General features: G+C 36.1%; 1 protein-coding gene, 1 long non-coding RNA gene and 4 other non-coding genes across 6 annotated transcripts in view; 3 read left to right on the top strand and 3 right to left on the bottom strand.

Annotated features, from left to right (window-relative positions):
- The window catches only part of toc (toucan), a 111,448-nt gene that overhangs the window by 12,862 nt on the left and 73,583 nt on the right, over positions 1–25,003 (bottom strand). Inside the window, exon 5 of the mRNA XM_089463950.1 lies at positions 19,475–19,648. Within this exon, the coding sequence (XP_089320076.1) occupies positions 19,475–19,648 (174 nt within the window). The remainder of the gene's footprint in view (positions 1–19,474; positions 19,649–25,003) is intronic.
- Positions 1,051–4,837, bottom strand: LOC149269640 (uncharacterized). The gene is made up of 2 exons (XR_016269042.1): positions 2,423–4,837; positions 1,051–2,351 (listed from the first exon to the last, which is right to left on the bottom strand). It is a non-coding gene; the product is annotated as an uncharacterized LOC149269640 (long non-coding RNA).
- Positions 22,496–22,566, top strand: TRNAG-GCC (transfer RNA glycine (anticodon GCC)). The gene has a single exon. It is a non-coding gene; the product is annotated as a tRNA-Gly (tRNA).
- TRNAG-GCC (transfer RNA glycine (anticodon GCC)) lies at positions 22,768–22,838 on the top strand. The gene has a single exon. It is a non-coding gene; the product is annotated as a tRNA-Gly (tRNA).
- Positions 23,009–23,079, top strand: TRNAG-GCC (transfer RNA glycine (anticodon GCC)). The gene has a single exon. It is a non-coding gene; the product is annotated as a tRNA-Gly (tRNA).
- On the bottom strand, positions 23,622–23,692 carry TRNAG-GCC (transfer RNA glycine (anticodon GCC)). The gene has a single exon. It is a non-coding gene; the product is annotated as a tRNA-Gly (tRNA).

Here is a 25,003-nt window from a genome sequence, read left to right as displayed (position 1 = left end):
CACGAAGTCCATATATTTTCATCTCTACACTCTGCTCTATTATTCCTTAATATATTCCCTCTATACGTTTGGTCAGCCAAGCTCATAATGAGGGTCTTTTGGGTTTTTTGATTTTCAGTTTTCAGATTTTTGGTTTTTGGTTTTCGGTTTTAGATTTCACTCTGTCAGCTAGAAATCAACATGTGTCAACGCCTGCTGTCCATGCACACTGTGCGGCACAGTGGGCTGATGTTTAGCTATTTGACAGGCGCTGTCAAGCGGAGACTGACCAATGCATACACACACACACATACAGAGAGTAAAATAATTGAAATTCCGAAATATCTTATTTGGCATTAAGCAGCAGCAGTAGCCGTAGCCGTCGCCCAAGTGAGTGAACTTCGTGAAGTATTCACACACGCACTCACATAGGCATTCGAATTCGCATTTGTTGTTTTAGCCACATTTGGAAAATGCAACCTGTCTTGGCCCATGGCGACCCACAAAGTGCAACACACACAAACAACAACAACGAACAAGTCATTGCAAAAAATGCCTTTAATTAAAACTATAAAAAAACAAACGAAAAGCTTTAAATGAAAATTTGAAAAACTAGACAACTTGCAAGTGGCAACTGGCAACTGGCATTTCAATTAGCTGCGTTTCGAAAATCATAAAAAAACACTTGAAAATTTAACATAAGATTTCTGTTTAGTTTCCAGCAAACGAAAGAAGGAGAGATTGAGCGGGAGAGGGAGAGACAGCTAGCCTTTAAGGGGAGCCTAGGTTTATTGCTCCCCGCCGTTTATTTAGCTGCGTTTTACTGTTTTAATTGCAATTTAACTGCCAAGTGATTAGTGCAAATGACAGAGCGATAGAGCAAAAGAGAGAGACAGAGAGAGAGAGAGAGAGAGAGAGCGGCCACAAGTTAGTGTGGACAATCGCCCCATTGAAGAGTCGTGGTGGCATTTACTGTGGGCGTCAAGTGGAATTAATACAAATTGCTTAAGAAAAAAAAAAAAGAAAATGCGCAAAATGTGTAATAATACAAGGCATATATACTTATGTACACTCATGGTCAAATTAATAGGTGTGAAATTTTTTTTTTTTTTAAATGGGAATAACGTCTATATTTTTTCATGTAACTAAAAAATTCAACTTATATTTAAAAATAGACACATCATAGAATAACAACAACAAAAAACAAGTTTAAAAAATAATAATTTTTAGCATAATTTTGGCATACTTCACAAAAAACTCCAAATTTTGCTGGCCAGATTAATAGGTGTGCCCAGCAAATTTAAAAAAAAAAAATGAAAAATTTTCAAATATTGTAGAATATTTAGAATATATTTAGATAAGTATGGTTCATACCCTGTATATCCGCCTTTATTCGCAATGACTTTGCTGATTCTTTGGGGCATAGAGGATATTAACTTTCTGCACATTTCCACAGGAATGTTGTACCATTCCTCCCGAATATTTTCCCATAATTGGTTCTTATTGGAGCATCTAGTTTTGGAAAGTCTCCTTTTAAGGTGTCCCCAAAGGTTCTCAATCGGATTGAGATTTGGAGACTGACTTGGCCACTCAATAACGTCAATTCTATTTTCATGCAACCAACCCTTAACTACTCGGGAGCAGTGTTTAGGATCGTTATCCTGTTGAAATTTCCATTTCAGAGGCATGTTGTCGTCGGCATATGGTAGCATAACACTACTCAATATATCCTTATACAGGAATCTATCCATGATGCCGTTAATTCGATGAATCGGACCAACGCCTTGCCACGAAAAGCAGCCCCAAACCATTATGCTGCCTCCTCCGTGCTTAACCGTCTTCTTTGTATATCTAGGATCTAACTCTTTGCCTTTAGGTCTTCGGACATGTAAATTTGAGTCATTCCCAAACAAATTTATTTTCATCTCATCACTCCAGAGAATGTTCCTCCATTTACGCTCTCCCTCTAAACCACACCAGGCCTTGTGAGTTTGAGCAAAATTAAGCCTCATCCGAATATTTGATTTTCGCAATAGAGGAACCCTGCGAGCAACTCTCCCAGGTAGATTCGAGCTTAATAGCCGTCGACGAATAGTTCGTGCCGATACAACATTGCCCATTTCGATGGCAATCGCTCTCGCAGACTTAAATGGGTCCCTTTTAGCCAAGGTGACTATACGGGAATCCTCTCTTACGGTAGTTTTCCTCCGGGCACCCGGCTTCTTTTTATCTTTTTTTGGTTTTAGAGCATTTGTAACGAAGCTCTCCGATCGTCCCATTAGTGAGGCAATGTATTTATAAGTTTTACCCTCTTCACGAAGCTTGAGAACGAGATTTCTCTCTTCAGCACTGCAGTGAACTCCACGACCCATCTAATTTTATTTAAATGTTGCAAATGAAAATTTTTATGCTTCAATCAAATTATATTCAATAATAATACTACCTTTGCTTACTCAAAAACACTTTAATATTTTAATAATTTTTTGTTTAGTTAAACACACCTATTAATGTGACCAGGTCAATTTTGAGGTAGAGAATGTATAATAGCCAAAACTTTTTAGCGAGTAAATTTTTTGGGGGGATTTACCTATTTTCTTATCAAATAGTGTGGCCATACCTAACAAAAAAAATTTCGTGCTGATAGATGTTGTCATACCGTAATTATTCCAAAATATGCTAGAATCTTTGGGTCACACCTATTAATTTGACCATGAGTGTATATATACCACATACACTAGTGTATAATATCTATATAGTCTTAAATTGGGAAATCTTAATTTATATGTTGACTAAAAACGAAGCTGACATCATAATCTATGAAGATCTCAAATTTGAATTACTGAAAAGTTGTTTTTACTATTGTGAAATCTGCATTTCAATATTTGGTTTTTGGCGTTGCCATATTACAGCAAACAAGTAGCTGACAGCTGTCACTTCGATCTGCTAAACCAAACAGCTTTATGTCTGGCAACTTGTTACGCCTGAGTCAATAAACCAACTGCAACAGTTTGACAACAACAACTATGAATGATAAGAGCAGCAAGCAGTAATATTTTTACTACATAGCTATATAACGTTAACACTTTATGGTGTTTCTCAACACTGTTTGTGCATTTAGTAGATGAAAGCGCACTGAGAGACATGAAAAACATCCTTTCGTCTAGATTATAAAAGAAGTGTTTCCACTTTATAACTCTATTTCATTTAACTTACTTTACTTTGAAATTGTACAACACTGTTTGAAGTGCCTTTCCTTCAGCATATGCAACACTAAACTTGTTTACAATTCAAAATATACGGAATATATTTTTTATTTGAATTTTTTAGCCATTAATTGTTCAACATGAAAGTTTTCCATGAATTGAACATTTACAAAGTAATTAATCAGGGCAAAAAGAAAAGAAGACAAGGAATACAATAGAAGTTTTCTGCAGAAAATTGCTAGTGTAATTGTAATTTGCATGGTAAATAAATCTAAAAATTTTTTTTGTAAAAATAGAAATCGAAGCAAGTCTTATAAACAATTTAGCAGTTGTAAACAATGCGTAGAACTGGGCAGAAAGAAACTAATAAAAGTGACCGCAGAGCGGAAGAAGCTGTCAGACAGAATAACAAGCAGAAGAAAGAGAGAAAGGAATGTGATGAAAGGGTATCGAATGAATATGAATGCCTGCTGAATCTCAATCAGGCTAAGAAAGATGAACTTAGGCCAAGCGAGACAAGTGATTGAAGGCAAAGTTTTGAGCTATTGATGAAAGACAAAGACATCTGGGAACAGACAGCTGGGAGAAGCATTGCACTTTAGAGATCTGCACTTAAAGCATGATCTCTTTTTACTTTGCTGTATTCCACATTGAAATAGATTTCTACGACACTGGACGTGGTGTATTTCACGGTCGGCGATTCCAAATTAAATCGAAAGCAAACGAAGCGACGCAGTTTTCCTTTTACTTATCTTTTTTTTGGCACAAGTTCTAATTCGTATTTTTAGATAAGTTGGGAACGCGCGTCGCTTGTGCTTCATAGTATTCGCTTTATTTGGCACAATAAACAAGTCGAAACGAATTCAAAGACAAACGTAAATATAATATTTACCAATTAATCATTACATGAGGGCTCGAAACGTGTGTCACAGGCAAACTGTTCATAATTTCTTTATACGTGAAGCATATGTATATAAATACACATATATCGCATATATAGGAGGTATATGTATAATAATATACAGTGTTTATTGTATTTTTTGCGATTCGCAGCCCACAAGGAGAGAGGCGACATTTTGTATATGAAATCTGATGAATAATGCGAAATTGAGAAACGGAAAAGAAAATATGCAAAGAGGCGACAGTTAACTTATTTTCATTGAGGAAAATTTGTTATGCTTTAGAAACTTTTTTAGTTGATCGAAAAACTAAATTAGGAGTAATGTCAAAAAGAGAGAGGCAAGTCAAACTTCTCCAAGTTTCTTTCTTATTTGATTAAGATATCAAAATATTTACCAACATTTTTTCTGATCTTGCGCACATGGGAAACCATAAAGCCCCAGCAGATTTATAGAGTATGCTAATGCAAAAATTATGTTGCCATAAACACACACACATATATACATGTACATGTACAAATATGTATATATTTTTCTATATATAATAGCTCGTCATTTGTTTATTTTGTGGCCAGAGCTCTAGGTCAGATCTCATAATGTTTTGTGCTATGGGGATTTTGTTGTTAATGCCTGCGAGTTTTTATTTATTTTGCACAATATTTGCTTAGCTGATGATCTACATGAACGGCTGCAAATGGCGTCGCCAAAAACGTCAACGCCTTGGCGTTATCGATAAGTTATCGATTTGCATTGTCCTCAACTCACCGCCAATGCCTTCGTCCTCAGCATTTTCATAATCACAATTAGCGTAATTTGTTGTTGCTCTTTCACTGCTCTCACTCATTTTCTAATACTTTGAATTCGATATTTAGCATAGCGATAACGATAACGATATACACTTTAACTGCGCTTTCGCAACTGTATTTATTATTTTTGCACACATTTTTTGTTGTCGCGCATTTCGCGACGCTTTTGTTGTTGGTCACTCGAAGAGCCAGCGACAACTGAACTGAAATGAGCGCCAAAACGTAGCCAACAAATGCGCTGATCTACAACAACAGCAACGACACGGCAACATTTACAACAAGAACAACAGCATCAACAACAATGTTCTAAACATAAACTGTTAATGAATTTCAATACGAAAATAAAGAGGCGCACGCATTGAACAGTTCGCTTGGACAGTTCGCCGTTCGCTAATTGCGGCACTCGAACCCACCACAGTGCGTAGCCGCAGCAGTGTTGCCGAAACTTTTTCAGCAAAAGTAGCAAAATCGAAGGCTGAAAGTAGCTAAAAGTAGCAAACTTTCTTCTAAAATAGCTGAAAAAGTAGCAAAAAAGAAAACAGTGCCGTTTTTTTTTTTTTCATAAAAAGTCAACTTTATTAATTTAATTATTATATCTCATCTATGACCACCAACTCGTCATTTTCACCATTGTCGCTTTTATAATTTGCCTTTATTAAGGTAGTTGGGTGGAACGCTATACTCATAGCAAAAAAAAAAAAAATAATTCTAGATAAAAAAAGTTATCGGATGAGTTATCGAAAAAATATGATGCATGCCAAATTTCAGCTGCGATGATTCCTTCTGCCCGTTACATACTTTTTCACAAAACCATTCCCATTTTCAATGGGTTCAGGGTATAAAAACTAATAAGAAATGAAATTTGCATAACATTTTAGAAAGCTTACCTATTATATATATATATTTGAAAATAGCCAGATTTGTAGCTAATAGCTGTTTGAAAATTTGTGTAGCAATCGGACTCAAGAAGTAGCCAGATCTAGCTACAAAATAGCTGATTCGGCAACACTGAGCCGCAGCCACACTTAGTGTGGTGGGTTTGTTTCTTTGTGTTGAATATGCGATCGTTGAGTTTTCATATTTTCGTTAATGTATGCCTCTCCTCGCCTTCGGCGGCATTCGTGCTGGGCATGCACAACAAGTATGCGCCTAATTAGCCGAACGCGTGACGTCAGCAGAACGACGATGACGAGCCGCAGCAGAGAGTGTGGGAGAGTGGGCGGGCGAAAGCCCCGTCACAATTGCAGTTGACAAGCGGCATTCGTTCGTTCGTTCGTTCGTCCAGTCGTTTATACGGGTCGTTTGCTGGGTCACTTAATAGCCTAAACAGCGCTGACGGCGGTTGGGAATGCAAAACTTAATTAATTGTATTTGACACCATGCGGAAGGCACAGTGGTTAAAGAATTAGCTAAATTTGATGCCAAATCAAATATTGGGTCATATCGAATGCTATTTAAACTTTCTGATGAAATATTTATATTAGGAAAAGATTTATAGCATATTTTTACTCAATAACAATAAATAAACTCAAGCATTTAATTTCGCAATCTAAATTAATCAATTTTAGAAGAAAATATGTTCGATTGAGTTGAGAATATATTAAAGTAGAGATTTAGAAAATAAAAGATATTATATAAACAAACATTTAAATATTTGTGAAAGGCACTTTTTGGTTTATAATAAAAATATTTGTATATACTTAAAAAAAAAGGATAAATTGTATATTTTTTTGGCATTCATTATTACTCTTTAATCAAATTGAATTTTTATTAAATTTTTAAAATTGTATAGAATTAAAATTTTTTTATAATTATTAGTTTTGCTTGCCATTTAAATATTACTTTTGCACCACTGTGCCACGATTGCCCCAATGGGGAAATTAGTCTTGCCAAAAATCAAGCAATAGACTCGCGTCTAATTAATGAGTCCGACATAAATCAAAATTTAATCGCCTCAAATCAGAAGCAGCCCCAAGACGCAGCTGTTGTGGCCCCAATTGTGGGTCTATGCGTGGGCGCCAAGTGTTAAGTTGAAATTGCCTCTGCCACGCAACACTCAAGAAGCAACAACAATACATATAGAGGCTTGGCCTACTGAACTTGTCAACAAGTGTTAATTGCGACTGCGATAAAAAACACACACACAACATATAAAATACAAAAGGCAAAGCCAAAGCCAAATGCAAAGGCAAACGCACAGACCCAACGTGCGTTAATCAATGGCAGAAAGTTGGCCTAAAGTATTAGCTAGCCAAAATACATACATACACTTATACACACTACATATGCATAGCAGAGAAGGGAAAACTATAAAAAAAAAAAAAGCCGTTGGCAACGCAGCGAAGCAAAGCCAAAAACCCAACAAAACTTCGCTAAATTCAGTAAAAAAGCAAATCGTAAAAAACACCCACAGAGTGAATGTGGGGAAAATAAAGTCGGGAAATGAACTAATTTATTCGCACGGCAACTAAATAAGGCAATAAAAAATGGCAAATAGGAAAAAATACTAAATAAAGTGAACGACAAATGAGAAACAAACAAAAAACTAGATGAATTCAAATAACAAAAGAGGAATAAACTAAACTCATATTTAGGCCTATGGAGTAAACTTTATTTTGGCTTGAATCATGTGAGAATAATAAGTGAAAGGCTTCATTTGTTTTATGATTGTGCATTGAATGAAATAAACGTTGTTCTTTTAGGTTAAGGCCTGAGGCAACTTGATGTATGTGTAATTAGATATATCCTATACCCTGACATTTATTATATTATTATATACTATCAATATTTTAATCGATATACATCTACTGAAGAATCTACAAAGATATAATAAATCTTTCATTGAAAGTAGCTCTTCTGTGCGAGCCTTTATTATCTACATATACGCATCTCTTGATAGCTAAAATATATGGAGCTCTATTATCTCTATTTATCTTGATCATATTACATTTAGCATAAAGCATAAGAGAATACAAATAAATATCAAATATATCAAATATAATAGCCCTGCTTGAAATTGTCAAGAATGAGCACAAAGAGAAGAAAAGAAACTATAATAGAAAAAATCTCTCTTAATATGAGCTTGCAAAGTTTCAAGACTACCCTCGCTTAATACATACACATGTAGTTCAATATATTACTGCATATTCTTGCTTGCATTTTATATTGTTGCGAATCATTTATATTCATGTGAAATATGACGAGCTAATCATATTTTTTGCTTTACAAAGTTTCATTTGTCGCAGTTGAAAACAAATTGTTGCGCTATTTAAAATCGATTAACATAACTCGCATATGCCACACGCAGAGGCAAGACTCTTTACTTTTTATTTACATTTTCTTCTTCTTGCTGTGTATTTTGTTGCGCAGTTTAACAGGCACACGACCTTAATTATGGGCTGGCAAACGTGTCAGAAGTGACTTGCACAATGGGCCGAGCTGGCAGGGGAAGGCAGAACAAAATGCTGCTATTTGCCGCGTGTAAAAACGATAAATAAACAAGTTCAATGCAATTGGCACAACAACAGCAAAACCAACAACAACAAGAAAGTTTAATAACAAGCCGAAGTGAAAAATGTGTCATCAACATTTAAATGCAATTTGCTTATCTTGCGCCTTGGCCATGCACAAAGCGAATTGCAAATCGCGCATACGCCCCGTATGTCCGTCCGTCTGTCTGCGTCTGCATAAACATACCATATGCAGGCCAGCAACAGCAACGACTATTGAACAACCAACACTTTAGCCAATTGGCTAGCGGCCAAGATTGAAAGGCGTTTATCAATCAAGCTACTGCAACAGCAGCAACAGTCGCAGCAGCAACAGTAGCAACAGTCGCAGCAGCAGCAGCAACAGCAGACGAGTGCAACAATTTGTTGCGCTTTGCCGCACAGCCACGCGGCATTAGCCATTGGCCGTTACGTCGCCTGCACTTGACTTCATTTGAGGCGGGCTAGCAGGCATACAGAGCGACAGACAGACAGCCCCCGTTTGCCTGGAGGCGCCACAGCATGCGGTCACAGTTTGTTAATCCCAAAAGAGCCGCATATACCGTTAATGAACGCAGCGCACCAATTTAATTATGGATTTTTTTTGTTCGGCTTTATTAATTTATCAATTTGCGGCTTTCAACTTTTCCTTTGGGCAAGTTTTTTTTTTTTTTTTTTGTTTTGTAAAAGCAAAACGCACTTCAAAACGCCACAAAAGGGCACTTCAGTAATGACACAAGACTGGCCGTAAATCAAAATTCCATTTCATTAACATATGATGAGGCATGCACGACTGGCACATACCCTCAACTCGCTTGAAACTGTAACTCAAAACAAAGCCCGGCTAACAGTTTGGGCAGCACTGTAAACAAGCTGTGTGTGCGCTTTGTATAACAGTTGAGCAGCCATTGATAGCATGCGCATGTTCTGTGTGCACATGCTTTCTCGCTCTCTCTCTCTCTGCTGCGCTCTCGGGCACTGCTTGCTCAGCTGTGGTGAGCAATAAGTGTCAGTGTGTCAAAAGAGTAAACACACACACACATGCACACATATACAGGCAAAAGGCACATTATGCAATTTTTATGCTGACTGTCGCGCAAGCGAGAGAGAAAGTGACTGAGTGCACTGTGCGGGAGCGAGAAAGTTTCGTTTAATGTTCTACTCCTGCTTCCTCTTATACTGTTCGCACAGTTTGTTATTATTTGTAGCCTGCAGTTGGGGTAGTCGCCTCCTGTGGCGATGACTCATCGCTCACTTGTCTCAACAAGGCGTTAGTTAGAGTGAGGCAGATGACGCATACTGTGTGTGTGAGTTTGGCAACAAATCCTACACGCACTTGTAGGCATTCCGCTCTGCTTCTTTATATGGCAACAACAGCGCTTCCATTTTGCTTTTCTTTTTTTCGTAAGTTCCTCTGGGGTAAAAATCAATAATGGTCCATTAGCTGGCGCCGCTCAGACAGATGCTGAGTTATCGTGGGTGTTGTAAAGAGGGAATACGGGGGGATATACATATGTACTTATATATAAATCTTGTTGCGCCCATAAGTAAATATTTTAGCATAGACTATTCAAAAGACAAAGCATAGACCTCTCAAATAATATACATATGTCTGGAATATAATTAATATGAGATTTTATATATCACTCTAGCATATTATTGATCAAGTTCTTGATTAAAAGCTATGTGATATATCGGAAATTATTAATATATAAAATATATATCATTTTAAAAACAATAAAATATGGTTTTCTCTCTACCATTTTCTATCATATTCACTTTCAGCTCACTTTCAAAGATCACTTATTAGAAATTCTATTTATATCTTCTTAAAAATAAAAACATAATTAAGTTTATATAAAAATATAAATAAATAAAGAAACAAAATTGGATTTGAAACGCTTTAAAAGCGAAAATAGACAACAAAGTAGAGACGGAAAATTATGAATTTCAGTTTTTAGGCTCGCTTGAGGGGGGCTTGCACGGGGTCTCGCGTGTTCTAATTACGCCAACGGCTCAGGTGGAAATTTTTTGTTTATTTTTTTTTTGTTTAGGGTCAACAGCAATTTGACGGCTCGTTTGAAGACAGGAAATTTGTCTCGTAATATCCAAGAGAGACAGAACGAGAGACAGAGAACGAGAGAGAGAGAGACAAGGAGAGAGAACATGTAACTTATATAAGACATTAAATTTAATGTTTCAACTGTTGGACAACCACTAAGCAGTTAGAATTTAAAGTTTGCTCAAGTGGGTTTGCCGTTAGCCATGGCTTGTGCTTTGTTTATTGGGTTACCTCATGCCGCTCTTAACTGATCTTAGCTCATGAGCGCTTGTTAGCCAAATGGCCGTTGGGCCACAATTCATAATTTAGCATTGTTCTCGCCTGGTAAAGTAAATGAACTTGAGCCAACTGAAAGAAATGAGTCCAAGTGGAACTGATCTCCACCAGACCGATAATTTGATGGGCATTAACAATTAGTTGCAGATTGTTTATGACCAGTGCGATAACAAATAGTCTAATTTGGTATAATGATACGATCTGTAATAGTTTTGCGTATTACAGTTAACGCTGATTTGAGCCACATTAAAAATAAATCAGGCTTACAAATAACTCAATCTTTGGAATTATATTAGCGGTGGTGGAATTATTAGAAAAGCTAATTCCATTGGGAAAACAAAGTTTATTTAATTTTATATTTATAGTCAAGCTTTAGTTTTAAATATAAGACAAATGCAACAAGTTTTATAATCACCTTCAGTCCCTCTATAAACCTTTATCTATATATCTCTATCTATACATAAATATATGAAGTTTGATACAGAAAATCATTTCCGACTCAAATACAAGAAGGTTGCTAGCCTTTTACTGTGTTAAACATAGGGTATATATTGGACCATTTGAGACCTTTCTTTCAATCCAGCAAACTGTGGAAAACTTATGTACTTATATATGTATATAAATTGTTGATCTTTTTTTATTCCATTATCATAACATTTATATAACTCACACACTTTGATTGCAACGCTCTCTAAAATATAAAACTATTTTATCGGAATATTTCAACTGCATACATTATCTACATTTCATTATCAGCATGCCTAGCACAATAGTCCCTTAGAAGTGAATTACAGGGTATTAGTTAGTAGGCTATACAGATTTCCCTTCACTTAGAAGTGAATTACAGGGTATTAGTTAGTAGGCTATACAGATTTCCCTTCACTCTCTAAGCATCCACTCAACATTGCAAACACTTTTCACAGTCTCGTGCACCACACATTCACTTCTTCCAGGATATCTGGTATTCGAGCATGTTTCTTTGGCCTTCTCCTCACATTGATTTTTCCCATATCTGTCTGTCTCTGCCCTTAACACTCACCGGCTGCTTGTTGTTTTTTATCTGCTGTCGCAGCGGCCTTCTGCCTGCGTGGCAGGCGAAACGAATTCCACAGAAAGGAGCTCGCCGATGTGGCAGATTTCTGCTTGCCACTACGTTGCATGTCCATGTTGTTGCTGCCACTGATGCTGCTGCTGCATGTTGCACTCAATTTTGTTGGTATCCTTGTGGCGGGTGGCGCTTTAGCGTTAGCTTTGTTGTTGGCATTGTTGTTGTTGTTGTGACTGCTGCTGTTATTGTTGTTGAGCAACTTTTTGGCAGCTGCTGCTGCCACCGCCGGCTGCTGTTGCTGCTGTTGCTGCTGCTGGTGTGTTGCATAGATCTGCGACGCATTTAGATTTTTGCCATATTTCATATCATTTGGATAGTCCTTGTAATTGTATTTTTTTGCTTGCACATTTTTATGATTTTTTAACATTTGACGAAACTCTTTCACATCCGCGGCCGTTGGCAATGAATACGTCGACGTCGACGCCAATTTGCTGCTGCTGCCGCTGTTGCCGTTGCTGTTAACGTGCAAACTCTGTGCGGAGCCATAGAACAGAGAGACAAACTCGTTGAGGCCCATTCTGCCTGGAGAGACTGGCCGACGCAGGCGCAATGCCAAAAGCAAGGCAAACAAAATGCTTCTCAAACTGTAGTTCGTTAAGTGTTATACTCAAAGGCAGCGCAACAGTCATAGGCTTGCTCGCTCGCACACATACACACATACACACATGCACACCTGACACCCGCTGCATTGGCAATCACAACAACCGTTACAAGAGAGACCCGCGCAACGTCCGTTTGTTTGAAAGCGCGACGCGCGACTAACTCCAAGCCACAGGCGCGCGACGCCCAACTCAGCGGCGACTGCGGCGGCAAAGCACAAAACGTACAACAAAAGATAACTGAAGAAAAAACAAACACACACAAAAAAAAACTTCAACAACAACAAACACTACTTCAAAGCTTATGTAAAGAGAAATGCAAAAAAAGGCGCAAAAAATTGTAAGTGCCGCTATGAGGAAAAGTAGGTGGGGAAATGGATTTAATTATAATTATGCAAAAAAAAAAAAAAAAAAAAAAAGTATTAAAAAATTATTATTAGACAAAGACAAAGACTAAGCCTAAGCCTAGTGCCGAGCGTACTTAAAGTTATTAATCAAAATGGAAAATGTGACCCAAGTCGGAAACGAAAAGCCCACATTAAATCAAGTAAATTATGGGAAGTTTGAAATGATTTACGATTTTAAGAGACCACACTTTTCTTAGAGAATTTCTGGAATAGTTACCATATAGATATGAATACAATGGATATAGAGTAGCTTTTTATATATGGGATGGCTATTATAATACAATATACTATAAATGGGTTGACCGTTATGTTTATACTATCAATTACAATTGGATATAAAATATTCGAAATCAGTTTAGATATTAAATCTACCAGAGAGATAGAGAGAGAGAGCTAAAACCTAAAGTATTCAAAGATAATTATCATTTCAAATTGTCAATAGACTGAAAGTTTTAATCAAGAAGTAAGAAGAAAGTTTGTTGGATTCATATTCAGGTAGAAACGTGACTTCAAACTACAAATAAATTAAGTAAATCTTATTTTTAAATTTGCATAACTTTTTATTCTCTTTAAACACAAAAAATAATATTGAAAATTCTTAATGAATTTCTAGACTTCTTATATAAAATATAGGCTCTCGCCACATTTCCATTATACTACAAATTCTAAACAATTTAAGATCAAGCAACAAGTCTTGACGTCTCTATATGGATCTTCATTTTTTTCTTACAAAAACTGAAGCCGTGCCATTAAACTAGTTCGCAATTGTCTTTAGTGCAGAATTTTATGGCTAATAACTAATTAGCATAACTGTACGGGTATAGATATAACGCAAAGATATTGTTTTAATCATGATTTTCACTTGGCTAACAATAACAAAAAATGGTAAAAAGTGTTTTGTTTTTGCCATTTCCCCCTTTCGCTATTTGTTGGGTTTTTAATACCCTGTGCTTATGTCAAATTTGCAATATGGGAAATGATTGACTTGCACAAAATCAGAGCTGGCATAGATGTAACTAGGTATACAAATATTTATATAATGAATGCATCTCTGTGCGTCTCTGACTAAATTAATCGGAGCTTCTGGAACAAAGCTATTCAGCTTTTATTCATATAGCTGTCTCGATTGACTATAGACTACATCTATAGTACAACTACAACGAATGCCCTATTCAAAATCTAGATAAAAACTTTAACTCTATGCAATATAACAATATATGAAAACTCGTTCTCAACTCATCAATTGCCTTTAATTACAGGGTATCTACTAGTTTATTCACTGCAATAATCTTGATTATTTTTTATATGGAAAGAAAGGTTGGCTGTAATTGTAGACTTTGTCATATCGCAGAGTCGTCGCCGTCGACTTTCGCGTCACACTTGGCCAGCAAGGCAAACGGAGACAGAAAGACCGAAAGAGACAAAGTGAGAAAGAGTGGAGATATAAGATATAAGAGTGAGAGAGAGCAAGCGAAACAGATACGACTTTGTAGTCAGCTTTTGGCCTGGCCATTGACTGGGCACGAGCTCAAGATCATGCAAAAAAATTAAATTAACCAGAAGAAAACAAAATTGGATTAAAAAAATTGTTGCGCCTGGCCCAGAATTTTTTTTCTTTCTGTCTTTATTTCTTATCATTAAAAGCCACGCTCCAATTATAAATTTTATGCAGTTTTAGACGAAACACTTTTTTTTTTTTTTACCGGATTTGTCTTAAATCTCCCCTCTCTAAAATCAAAGTGACCCCGATTGGGCATCGAAATGAGCAATTTGGTAAAGAAATCGTAAAAAGGCCAAATTTCATTTTGTGTACAATAAATTTTAGATTATTATAGTTATTACAAAATTTACCAGAAATATAATAAGAAAAATATTCTGTGTAAGGGAGAAATATATTTGGGGGCTAACGAATATGAAGTGCTCTTAGTACGAGTTTATTTCAGTTTGGTTTAAGTTAAAGAAAAAGGAGATTATCAAATGCTTGACAAAATTATCCTAGATTTAGAAAACGTTTCATAGAAAAGAAACGCCACTACTACACTATAAATTTTGGAAAAGTTTAACAAACCAATTTCAATTGAAATCTAAAAGGAAACTTTGGTTACGTCTCATAAGTTTTATTCTCAATTCTTGAGAAAATTTATTTTTAGTTTCAAAAATATCTCCTGTTGCAAAATCATTGTATATACATACATAAATTTAATTATATAAATATATGTTATAGCTCTTATACTCAACATCTCAATTATGCACAAAACCAAGCTCATTATCGTTTCCATAATACTCATAAATCAAAGTGTATCTACATAGCGTGCCGGATATCAGTTCAAAAATTATGCATAGATTCGTTTGCATGTGATTGGCAATTGAATGATTTTTTTTTTCACCCAGGAACTATATAACAATTATATAAGATCCGACAATTGGCTAAAAAAAAATAAATAATAATAATAATAAAAATTGTGGCACCAGCTGTGTGGCAGCTGTTGTTGCCACGGCGATTGCGTACTTTGGGTCTGCCTTAGACTTAGCCAAAAATTTCCCACCTTATTGGCCAAAAAAATAAAATATGATTGCTTTATAAGGCAGTTCTCACGCTTTGCCCTGTTAAATATTCAAAATTGAATCACACAAAATAAAACCCCGCCGTAATGCTCGCCCTCCAAGTCTTTGCTTTGGTTTGCTAAGCCATTTATGCAATCGACTTTTGGGTTTGGTCTTTGCTTTTTACTCTTGCTCTTAACTCTTTTTGGGTTTATTTAAGTCAAACTTTTTTTGCGGGAAAAAATTGACAAGAAATATCATCAGCTTGTTTTTTTTTTCTCCCTTTTTTTTTTGTTTGTCATGCCAATTAAGCTTGTGAAATATATTATATATATATACATATTTATATTTTCGCTGATTTTTGTATTTCCTATGTGGCACAGCGCAGCTATAAAAAAAAAATACATGTAAAACTCATCTATTCGAATCAGCATTTATTGCGAGTCTTAATTCATGTGTAAAGCTTTAATTGTCTCTTAACATTTGTTTTTTATATCTTTTGGCGACTCATTTATGGGAACAATGACGAAAGGGCTTACAACATTTCGAATTGAACTGATTAAACAATTGGCTACGCAGCACATTAAACTAGGTGGATATAGTAGAAAAAGAACATAGAAAACATGAATATAAAATACAAAGAAAAACTTAAAATATATTTTATATATATGTACATATAAATATATATTTTTGTTTGAAATATTCATATTTTCATAATTTAGCATTATAATATGTATATTTTTTTTATCATTTACAATAATTTATTTTAATATTCTTTCTTTTTATCCTTTAAAATTTTTGCTTCATGTTCATTTTATATTTTATGTTATTTATAATTATTTATTTCCTATCATATATTATCCATAATATTCCCATTGAAGTTTTAGTCTAGTTTTAATGTAATCTATCAACCATAAATCCAAGTCGCTATATAAATATAGCTTGTTATCGACACTGTCTATGAAACACACTTCACTGTTCGCTTCGTTTATTCGAAATGCTTATTTATGGCTTTCACACCCAGAGCTCAAAGCATTCAATTAATTTGTCACTTAATTTGATTGTGTTACAAATTAAAAATAAATAAGAGAAGAAACAGTCGAAACACGCCAACTCCGTTTGCTTGGCTAAGCGAGTGTGCGTATGAGTGTGTGCATGTGTGTGTCTGTGTGTGTGGCACGCCTGTTAACTTTATCTCGTTTTCACTATGTTTTATAGCCCAAATACAAACACACACGCAAGTTCATTGATTTCATTTGTATCTTCTCTCCTCGCTTCTCTCTCCCTCTACTCTCATTTTTTGTAAACGTTTTTCACGCTTTCATTCGATTAATTGATGAATGAATTTTGTGTCAAAACATTTGTAACGTCTCTATTGGTGCACAGTAGCCCCAACTCCTCCCGCAGCCCACCCTGGCTGACCTCCATGAAAAACAAAGCTCAGCGTTTGCAAAAACAAAATAAAATAAATAAATATAGAAAAAGAAGAAGCAGCCCAAGTTAATGACCGCCTAATGAAAGAAACCTTCAACACGCACCTTGTGTGGCATTTCCATTTCCATTTCCATTTTTCATTCACTTTTACTTTTTCTTTTCTTTTTTTGTTCGCCATGCGTAACCAGCCCAAAAAGTAAAATCGTAATCGTCATCGAACTTGATATTTATGTTATTCATGAGTGTTTTTTTATTCATATTCATATTCATTTTCTATGCCTCAGTCATTAAGTTACAAATTGCTTTGCAATTTCCCTCATATGAAAATTGTTGGTAAGTTTACAAAAACTATCGGAACAAATTGATAAATATGTTGTAAATCATCGGCACAAAGAGGCTATTTTTTATTGCATACTTCATATTTATCACTTTAAATTATAAATAAAAAAACAATAAAATTATTTTTTGCCATTAATGTAAAGTAGCATCAATAGAATTTAATTTTTAATTTTATTATATTCCTTAAAAATAATTAAAATTGTTCATTCTTCCTTTTCATTTATTTATTTATTTTTTATTTAATTTATTCATTATTTAATTTAATAAAGATTAATCTTAGCCAATTCAAGATCAATATAGTCGATTCTTGGTTGTTGCATTGGCTAAATGCCCCAAGCAGGGTTGTGTGTCCCCGCTAAAGCCAATGTCAAACATTAAGCAAACAATTTAACTTCAATAAGCCAAAACATGGCACAAGTTGTGCTAAGCAGCCAGTGACAGCCAGTGGGCGGACAGTAGGAGGCGGGGTCATGTATGTTGCCGCACACATTGACGGCACACGCCAACACACACACACCCACACACACACTTGCCCCCTAAAGAAACAGTTATATATCAAGCGCAGCACAACTCGTTGAGCATCAAAGCGACGCGCGGCTAAACGTGCAACGTGTTTGCGCTACAAAACAAGTTGTGACATTTCTGTGCAGGTAATTATGGAGGAGGCAGGAGGCGTGCCAGCAGCAGTGGACTGGCAAGTGCTGTGCGCTGCAACGCTTGCGGCGCATTATGCAGAACATGCAGAGCACTGGCAAAGCCAAAAGGCATTCATAAACTATACAAAGCACATGAGAGCGCATGAAATTAGCGCTTACCGGAGCAGCGCAAAAGGAAGTGGGTTTTAATTAGGCAAACATGTTAAATATTGAGCAGATATTTAAATGAACTAAATCTATAGATGTAAGTGGGCAGAAGCAAGTACCTTAGGCAGGAGGATTCATTTAAGAATTGCATTTTTTTTAATAGGTTTGTCTTTTCGATTACTATCGATATTATCAGAAAGAAAAAAATATTAGAAGCAGCTGGTGAAATATAGCAATTAGCAGTAGTACAACATTTGTTTGCTCAATTTTCATAAGAAAAAGTTTAACACAGAATTTAAATAATTTTTATAATATAAAAAAAAATAAATACGCCTTAAAAAATTTCTGATCTAAACATACAAATTTTTTTAAATAAATAATTTTTTTTTTTAAATTTAATTTTGATTCAAATTGTTATTATATAAATATTTCCACATACTTTGATTTGCCTCTGTTCTTATAAATCTTTTATAAGGAAATTAAAGCTCTCTGTATTTATAAAAAAATATATATTTTTCCTCTACATATTATATTTAAGAGCATTTAAATATTAAGATTACTAAAAGCCGATTTCCTTTAAATTTCATATATTTTTTTCGTATACTTTATATATGCATAAATTTTATAAACCACTAAAGCAACCAAAAGGCTTTAAAAGCTGATGCCTTGAGTTGAACTCATGAAATTGCTTTGCAGCACAAGTTGATGAACTGCAATAAAACTATATATATATACACATACATACATATAAATAGTGGGAAATCAAGTTCACTAAACTTAGAAAAAAAGCCTAGGCCGTGGCTTAAACTGTGCATTTAACTAATAACGTTTTGGCTAAGCATTTGCAGTCAAAACTGACAAAACTCTTAATGCAATTGCTTGAATGTGCAACAAATATTTGGCTTTTAGCACACACTTCACACATTTACACACACACACACACACAAACATTCGCACAGAGAGAGCTCTATTGAGTGCATAATTTGCTTGCATGTTTGCCATTGAAAAAGCATTAGGGCGTTTTTCCACTCCACGCAGGTGTCGCCAGCAAGGCAACAAAAACCATATTAAAATGAAAATTAATTCAAAAATGTATATATAAGCATACGACACACAGGTAAATATATGTGTGGCGAATTTATGGCAGGCCGCAAACGTGGCATGCCCCCTCGAAGGCTAATTAGCGGCATTAATATTAATTAGAAAACTTGCGTCAAGACGAAAAACTTGTGAAACACCCGCAAAATGAGCCCAGGAGCCCAATTTGTAAGCGTGTGTGGGTATGAGTGTGTGGGTGTGTTGCAAAGTTTGTGTAACTGTTGCAAATGCTATTATTGTTGCTATAGTTGTTGTCAAACAAAAAGTTAAAACGTTGAATAAATACTTTAGATTTGCTTTCACAAATCGAAATAATTGAATCGAACGGCGCAGCGAATTCGATTTTTGATTGTCAAATATATAATGTAGATAGATATGTATATATACTCTAAAAATATATAATTTCATTATTTTTATTGCTTGACTTACCTTCGACAATGACTGCGGCTAAAGTTTTAGTGCCATTTTTGTTGTTGTTTGTTGCATTTCCTGTAGCATTTTTCACGCCTTTCTGTTGCGATGCTTTTGTTATAAGTTTGAGGGGTGTGTTTGATGTAGATGTTGTTGTTGTTGTTGTTGTTGTTGCTACCGAATGACGTTTTTCTGCAAAGAGAAAGGAAGAGAGAGAGAGAAATAGAGCGGTGATATTATAGCGATAACTGTTAACAAATATTCTTACTTCTATTTATAAACATAATTAATGTGTATCACAGATATTTTAAACTATGTATAAGAGATTGTTTTCGAAGTCAAAATTTGAATAATATTTAATATGCCCCTTCGTTATATTTTTGGGTATTTTCATTTGGATTCTATATCAAAGCTCTAATTTTGAATTATGACAATATTTTACATTCAAATTTTGTCCATGTTATGAACTAATCACATCTGTGTTTGCCATAACAAAAACTCACGATTAGATTTGCTGCTGATTTCCGTTTTCGGTTTGTACCATCTAAAAAATCGTTTAAAAAAGTGACCAAGTTCCATTTTTTTCAATAGTCGCGAGAGGATTAAGTATAAAAATTAAAATTAAAATTAAATAAATAGACACTAAAATAAATTTTGGTAAACAACAAGCAAACAACATATGCTACAACGCTTGCTACGACTGACAAGATTTTCACTTAATTTTGAAGAGGAAAAACCAATGAATCAATTGTCAAGTCCAGCATAACAAATAACAGCAGAGCCAACCAAATTTGTAAGAAGATTACAGAGTTTTTTAGAACAGCGCCAAATAGAAAATGAAAAATGTAAAAAATAACATAAATAAAGAAAATAAACACCTGTTGATAGCTTATGGTAGCACAGATAGCAGTCAGGGGCAAATTGCATAGCGCAAGCAGTGCAAGCCTGTTGCTGCAGCATGTTGACAAACAAACAAATCGCAATATAAACTAAAAATAATAACAAAAACAACAGAGGGAATCAAACAAGCAGTTCAGCAGTGAAATGTTGCGAAAAAGTAAGCAACATGCTGTTAAGCAACGGATCATCAGCTAGTTCGCAGACAGCAGCCCAAAAGCAGAATATATAAAACTTTATTGCAAGCAGTGGAAGATTGGTCGCTGGTATTTATGCAAAAGAGCATATAAGCAAACAGTTTAATAACAGAATGTTTACTTATGTATCAAAGTATAATGCATATTACATAAAGAGTTTCAATAAACAAAGTTCAATGTTGCAAGAATTCTGCACAACAGCAGCTGACAAGCAGTGTGCTCAGAAACAAGCAGTAAAACAGCTGAAAGTTTAAGCGAACAGCGCATACTCATTCAACAAAGCTCTTTGAAAACTATTGAACAGCTTGTAAGCAGTTCATGTTGCTGCAGCACGCAGTCAAGCAGCGCTCCTTAAGAGAAAGCAATTCAACATAAATAAGTGCATTTGCTCTTAGCTCGCTTTACTCATGGCAGTTTATCTACAGAAATAATTAGCATAATTTACTTTTATGTGCTCGACGAGCGAAATGTTTGTACGGCGAGGGAAGCAGCTGCTGACCAGTAACGCGTTTGTCTCTACCTTGTTTACCTACTCTTTTTTCTCTACGTTATTTTGTTTTTCCTTCTTTTTTGCTCAGTATTGTTTTAGTTAATTCGCGAGTGCACGACAAAAAGTTGTCGCGCGCTAGCTCAATGCTAACCGCAGCTTTAGAAGAAGAAGCAGCAGCAGCGACAGCACCGCTGCTGCAGTAAAGCGACAAAGCAGAGTCGGAAGCCATAAATGGCTAATACAAGTCTAGGCCACAATGCATACAATACACCCAAGTCGCCAAAAATAGAGGAAACAACATAAAAAAGCAAAAATTAATAAAGTAAGGGTGAACTACAGGAAAACAGTTACTACCAGCAAATACCCTGGAATCTAGTTGAATTTGTAGTTTTCCTATCCTAAAATAAATTCTATAAGAATTTCATACGTAAAGTTTCTTAATTGTTCGATCTTTAGTAATTTCCCTGGACGAACTATAATGAATGAGAAATTACTAGCATATGATGTACATAAAATTTACTAATATATTGACTCTATTATATTAATATTCTATGATATATATATTACTTCTGAACTGAGTTATCACAGCGAGGTTTTAGCTGAAATCCCAAATCTTAGCTGAGTTCATTACTCAAAGCTCAATAGGCTTTACTTAACTCTTCAAAAAACTAATATAAATCTACCCTCTCACACATTTTCAATAAGTACAGGGTATATGAAAACACAGAGAAGTTGCAATGTTGCGGCCAATGTCAGGCATCAAGCGGCGCCTAAAAAGCAGCTGCCAAGGCTAACCACAAGTAAAAGGAGAGACAGAGAGAGCGAGAGAGATAGCGAAACACACACATGCGGACCGAGAGAGAGAGAGAGAGAGAGAGAGAGAGAGAGAGAGAGAGAGAGAGAGATAACTAAACATTGTAGACAGGCGAAATGCCACTGAATTTTAAAGGTTAAGCAGGATCCTCGTAGCAAATCAGTTTTTGTTTTGCTCTATGCTGATAAGCAATTAGCCACTGATCAAGTCTAACCGGATCTGTGGCGCTGTGCAGCCTGTGAACAGATTGAAAGAGGTGACAAAGTGCCGTCACAATTAAGCCAATAAGACTTAAGCCTCCGTCCAAATCGATAAACACATAAACGTGGGCCCATTCAGCGGCACGTTCAACCTACGCGCATGTCCATTGAATCTTAAGCAGGTTAATTGCAAAATTACGTTCAATTTGCAGACGCGTTTGAAGAGTGCGCAAAAGCCCAGCCCCGATGCGTGTGTCCAAAGACCCCACGTCTATAAATAGCTACTGCGTCTTATCTCTCTCTCTCTCTCTGATAATATTCGAGCACTATTGGAATGTCGTAGCAGCCAAACTATTTGACCAGCAGGGGGAAGGAAAGAAGAAGACACCGAGAGAAGAGACAGCATTGATGTGCAGAATTTGGGCAGAGATTTCCAAGAAAGCATCGGTGGTTCAGTGGTAGAATGCTCGCCTGCCACGCGGGCGGCCCGGGTTCGATTCCCGGCCGATGCAAAAGTAACTTTTTAGGGAAAATCTCTTAATATGAGAGCTCAACCCAATTAAATAACACTTAAAGATATATTCTTTTGATCCAGCTAATAATTTGAAGAAGTTATAGTTGTAAGAGCGCGAGATCTATTTTGCAGTATATATTAACCAAATTTCATAGTCGCTAGGTTTATAGGCCAAAGTTTGGACGCCTCCCTCAAGAAAGCATCGGTGGTTCAGTGGTAGAATGCTCGCCTGCCACGCGGGCGGCCCGGGTTCGATTCCCGGCCGATGCAGAAATCACTTTTTGTATCTTACTATATCTACCTACAAATGGCAATCGAAATTTTAATATTTTAGTTTAGGGAATGAAACTCTTGTTTGTTTTGCGAGAAATACTGAAGTGCTACGAAATGAATTTTAAAATAAATTTATAATAGCATGTTTGGCCGCGATGATCTCAACAGCATCGGTGGTTCAGTGGTAGAATGCTCGCCTGCCACGCGGGCGGCCCGGGTTCGATTCCCGGCCGATGCAAATAGATTTTTTGCTTTTTTTTCTTGTTTGCTTTTACCTACTTTTTAAGCTTAATGGTGAAAGATGCATATCTTCAGTAGTTAACTGCCGCAAATTACAAAAGAAATAAAATCAGCGGCCCATTGCGTGATGCCCAAGCTAAACAATAGGCCGAGGTTTCAGCATTTGATTGTGCGCTCCCCTTTGGGAATTTGCATATGCAAAACGTGTTTCTACAATGCCTTTGCTTGTGCCTTTTGCCTATTCGTATTCGTATTCATGTGCAAATAACTGGAAAAACATGCGCAATAGTGCGAGTAAATTTAATTTAGTCTGCCACGATTGCAGTGCACTCGGCTTTGTGGGCAGACGAAATATACTATAGCAGAATATTCCAGCTGAGGCTGAGCGGGGCATGGGGTTTGCCACTTAATGCGACAATATTTGAGCAATTTACAGAGAAACTGCAAATAGCTCAAGCAACACAATGAATTTATCCATTAAATGTAATTTATGCAAAAGCAAAGAGAGAAAATGAACGGAAGGAGCAAAAAAAATTATTCTGCATCGGCCGGGAATCGAACCCGGGCCGCCCGCGTGGCAGGCGAGCATTCTACCACTGAACCACCGATGCTTGCATAGAGATTCATAGAGTTGACGGCAGAAGAGTCGGAAAAACTAAAAAACTTATGGAAAAACTTGATTGCTGTAGAGCCAGCCAGCCACAAATAGCAAGTTTTCATTTGAGTATAAATGGCCATGTGTGTGTATCTATGCCTGCGTGTGTGTGTGTAGCTATGTGTGTCGGTCTGTGATTGTCTTTCATATCAGCAAATATTTTATTTAAAAGCAAAAGCACTTTTGATTATTCAATATATGAAATGCCAAGTATGGCAGACGAGCTAATGTAATTATGTATTACGCAACGACTGATTGTAAATTGAAATATGGAAACATAAATTGATATGTGAAGCAAGCGATTTAAAAGGTTTTCAATTGAATTATGCCACAGGCATATGTTGCACAGTGTGAAATGAATGTGTAATGAAAAAGTTGCGAACACAAGTCCAGAAATAAATATAATAATGTATTGGATGTGATTGATATGAGAATGTTGAGTGCTGCCCGAGCTCAAGTTACTATCGAAAATGCTAGATTGTTGAAGACTTATCAGCTTACAAGCTATATGATAATATACCTTGGGTAAATTGCCAACATCATATAAATAAAAGTTTGCTTGATAAATCCAGGGATCAGATGTATACATAAGTATAGAAGAATCATTGGATAGTTTTATAAATGACCGTTAACTGCTTTTACTACTTTAATTTGGATATGATACCAATTATTTATAATGAATCTCTGTAACATTAATCCAATTTATTATTTATGTCGCATTAGAACCATATGTATATGTTCCCAAATCTAATGTAATGTAATAATCTAAAACAGAATTTCTCCGATTGCTACGCCCTTGACCAACAACAACTCTGAGAGTCCAAGTGAAATTGGCAAATCATTTTAAGTTCAGGTGTGCGATGATATTCAACTTCTCTTTTGGGCCATGCCCCCAATGAGTGCGCACCAACGGTGCGGCAGATATTTGGTGGGTGTGGCGAATGTAGGCTGGCCACCGTTAGTTTTCCCCGTTGGGAGTATGCGAATCACAGCAGCAAAAACAAACAAAAATCTGGAGCAAAAATTGTTTTTTCCTAGGGTCCATTGCGATAGAAATCTGTGTGCAGCAGCCAAACGAATTGGCCAAAAAGCTGACTCACAAACAGCCAAAATCCGTGACTCATGCAGGGCCCAGCGACAACTGAACGATACAGGAGCTACAGGCACACACACAGATGCAGATACACACACATATGCAGCTACAGCTACTGAGCTACTCGGCTCTGCAGACCCCCGTCAAAATTGAATTGCGAATGTGTCAATGACA

This window comes from Drosophila arizonae, chromosome 3 (assembly GCF_054131065.1).
Source record: "Drosophila arizonae isolate 15081-1271.41 chromosome 3, UAZ_ARI_1.0, whole genome shotgun sequence".
NCBI lineage: Eukaryota > Metazoa > Arthropoda > Insecta > Diptera > Drosophilidae > Drosophila > Drosophila arizonae.
The sequence above is the reverse complement of the archived record's forward strand: the minus strand, read 5'-3'. Positions and strand labels throughout refer to the sequence as shown.